The following is a 2,721-nucleotide window of genomic DNA, read 5'->3' on the forward strand; positions in this document are numbered from 1 at the left end:
TGTCACCATGTGTCACCACGTGTCACCACGTGTCACCATGTGTCACCATGTGTCACCATGTGTCACCACGTGTCACCATGTGTCACCGTGTGTCACCGTGTGTCACCACGTGTCACCATGTGTCACCGTGTGTCAGCATGTGTCACCATGTGTCACCACGTGTCACCATGTGTCACCACGTGTCACCGTGTGTCACCATGTGTCACCATGTGTCACGACATGTCACCATGTGTCACTACGTGTCACCGTGTGTCACCACGTGTCACCGTGTGTCACGATGTGTCACCATGCGTCACCATGTGTCACCACGTGTCCCCACGTGTCACCACGTGTCCCCATGTGTCACCATGTGTCACAATGTGTCACAATGGTGTCATGATGTGTCACAGCATGTCGTGACATGGCACAGGGACGAGGCAGGCTCACAGTGACCACGGTGACCCCTGGGGGTGGCAGTGTCCCCGTGCCCCTGGCATTGCTGTCCCCTGTCCCCATGGGGGCGGCCTTGTCCCCTGTCCTTGCCATGGCTGTCCCCTGTCCCCATGGGGGTGGCCTTGTCCCCTGTCCTTGCCATGGCTGCCCCCTGTCCCCATGGTGGTGGCCCTGTCCCCTGTCCTTGCCATGGCTGTCCCCTGTCCCCATGATGGTGGCACTGTCCCCATGCTGGTGACACTGTCTCCATATTGGTGGCACTGTTCCCACGGGGTTGGCCCTGTCCCCTGTCCCTGCCATGGCTGTCCCCGGCCCCCATGGTGATGTCACTGTCCTTGTGGGCGTGGCCCTATCCCCTGTCCCCATGGTGGTGGCAGCTGTCCCCTGTCCCCGCAGGAGTGGCCCTGTCCCCATGGTGGTGTCACTGTCCCCATGGGGGTGGCCCTGTCCCCTATCCCCTGTCCCTGCCATGGCTGTCCCCTGTCCCCACGGGGGTGGCCCTGTCCCCATGGGGGTGGCACTGCCCCCTGTCCCCATGGTGGTGTCACTGTCTCCGTGGGGGTGGCCCTGTCCCCTTTCCCAATGTGGTGGCACTGTCCCCACAGGGATGCCCCTGTCCCCTGTCCCCTGTCCCTGTCCCCTGTCCCTGCCATGTTTGTCCCCACAGGCACAGAGTCCTTCGGGCTGTTCTCGTGCACGGTGAACGGTGAGGAGCGGGAGCAGACCCACCGGGCTGTCTTCAGGTGAGGCCACCCCAGGTGACACCCGAGGGACCCCTGTCCCTGCCAGGGTCACCCAGTGCCCCCCAGTGCCACCCCAGGGTCCCCCGGTGCCACCCCAGGGTCCCCTGGTGCCACCTCAGGGTCCCCTGCCGGCTCTGGGTCCCCTGGGGTGGCGGTCCCTGGGGTCTGGGGGTGCCACCACAGGGGTGGGTTTGGGGTGACCATGAGGTGAAGGAGGATGGGATCAGGGTGACCATGAGATGACCTTGAGGTGCCCATGAGGTGACATTTGGGTGACCAGGAGGTGACTTTGATGTACCCATGAGGTGACTTTAGGGTGCCCATGAGGTGACTTTAGGGTGCCCATGAGGTGACTTTGAGGTGACCATGAGGTGACTTTGGGGTGACCATGAGGTGCCATTGCGTCACCGCTGAGCCGCGCTGTGCCGAGTTGTGACTTTGAGGTGACCAGGATGCCAGGACGATGACTTTGAGGTGCCCAGGAGGTCAGGGCAGTGACTTTGAGGTGACCATGAGGTGACTTCGTGGTGCCCATGAGGTGACTTTAGGGTGACCATGAGGTGACTTTGAGGTGCCCAGGACACCAGGACGATGACTTTGATGTACCCATGAGGTGACTTTGGGGTGCCCATGAGGTGACTTTGGGGTGACCATGAGGTGACTTTAAGGTGACCATGAGGTGACTTTGATGTAGCCATGAGGTGACTTCAGGGTGCCCAGGAGGTGACCTTGAGCTGCCCAGGAGGTGACTTTAGGGTGCCCAGGAGGTGACTTTAGGGTGACCATGAGGTGACTTTAGGGTGCCCAGGACACCAGGATGATGACTTTGATGTACCCATGAGGTGACTTTGGGGTGACCATGAGGTGACTTTGGGGTGACCATGAGGTGACTTTAAGGTGACCATGAGGTGACTTTGATGTACCCATGAGGTGACTTCAGGGTGCCCAGGAGGTGACCTTGAGCTGCCCAGGAGGTGACTTTAGGGTGCCCATGAGGTGACTTTAGGGTGCCCAGGACACCAGGATGATGACTTTGATGTACCCATGAGGTGACTTTGATGTACCCATGAGGTGACTTTGGGGTGCCCATGAGGTGACTTCAGGGTGACCATGAGGTGAATTTTTGGTGCCCATGAGGTGAATTTTTGGTGCCCATGAGGTGACTTTGAGATGACCAGGAGGTGACTTTGATGTACCCATGAGGTGACTTTGAGGTGTCCATGAGGTGACTTTGATGTACCCAAGAGGTGACCTTGAGCTGCCCATGAGGTGACTTTAGGGTGACCAGGAGGTGACTTTGAGGTGTCCATGAGGTGACTTTGAGGTATCCATGAGGTGACTTTGGGGTGACCCCAAGGTGACTTTGAGATGACCATGAGGTGACTTTGATGTACCCATGAGGTGACTTCGAGGTGCCCATGAGGTGACTTTAGGGTGCCCAGGAGGTGACTTTGAGATGACCAGGAGGTGACTTTGATGTACCCATGAGGTGACTTTGATGTACCCATGAGGTGACTTTGATGTACCCATGAGGTGACTTTGAGGT

General features: G+C 58.7%; 1 protein-coding gene across 1 annotated transcript in view; it reads left to right on the forward strand.

Annotated features, from left to right (window-relative positions):
- The window catches only part of LOC107199304 (C-Jun-amino-terminal kinase-interacting protein 2-like), a gene marked incomplete at its 3' end in the record, with an annotated part of 12,119 nt that overhangs the window by 2,604 nt on the left and 6,794 nt on the right, over positions 1-2,721 (forward strand). Inside the window, exon 2 of the mRNA XM_015616633.2 lies at positions 1,100-1,175. Coding sequence (XP_015472119.2) covers positions 1,100-1,175 — 76 coding nt within the window. The remainder of the gene's footprint in view (positions 1-1,099; positions 1,176-2,721) is intronic.

This window comes from Parus major, unplaced genomic scaffold, assembly GCF_001522545.3.
Source record: "Parus major isolate Abel unplaced genomic scaffold, Parus_major1.1 Scaffold564, whole genome shotgun sequence".
Taxonomy (NCBI): Eukaryota; Metazoa; Chordata; class Aves; order Passeriformes; family Paridae; genus Parus; species Parus major.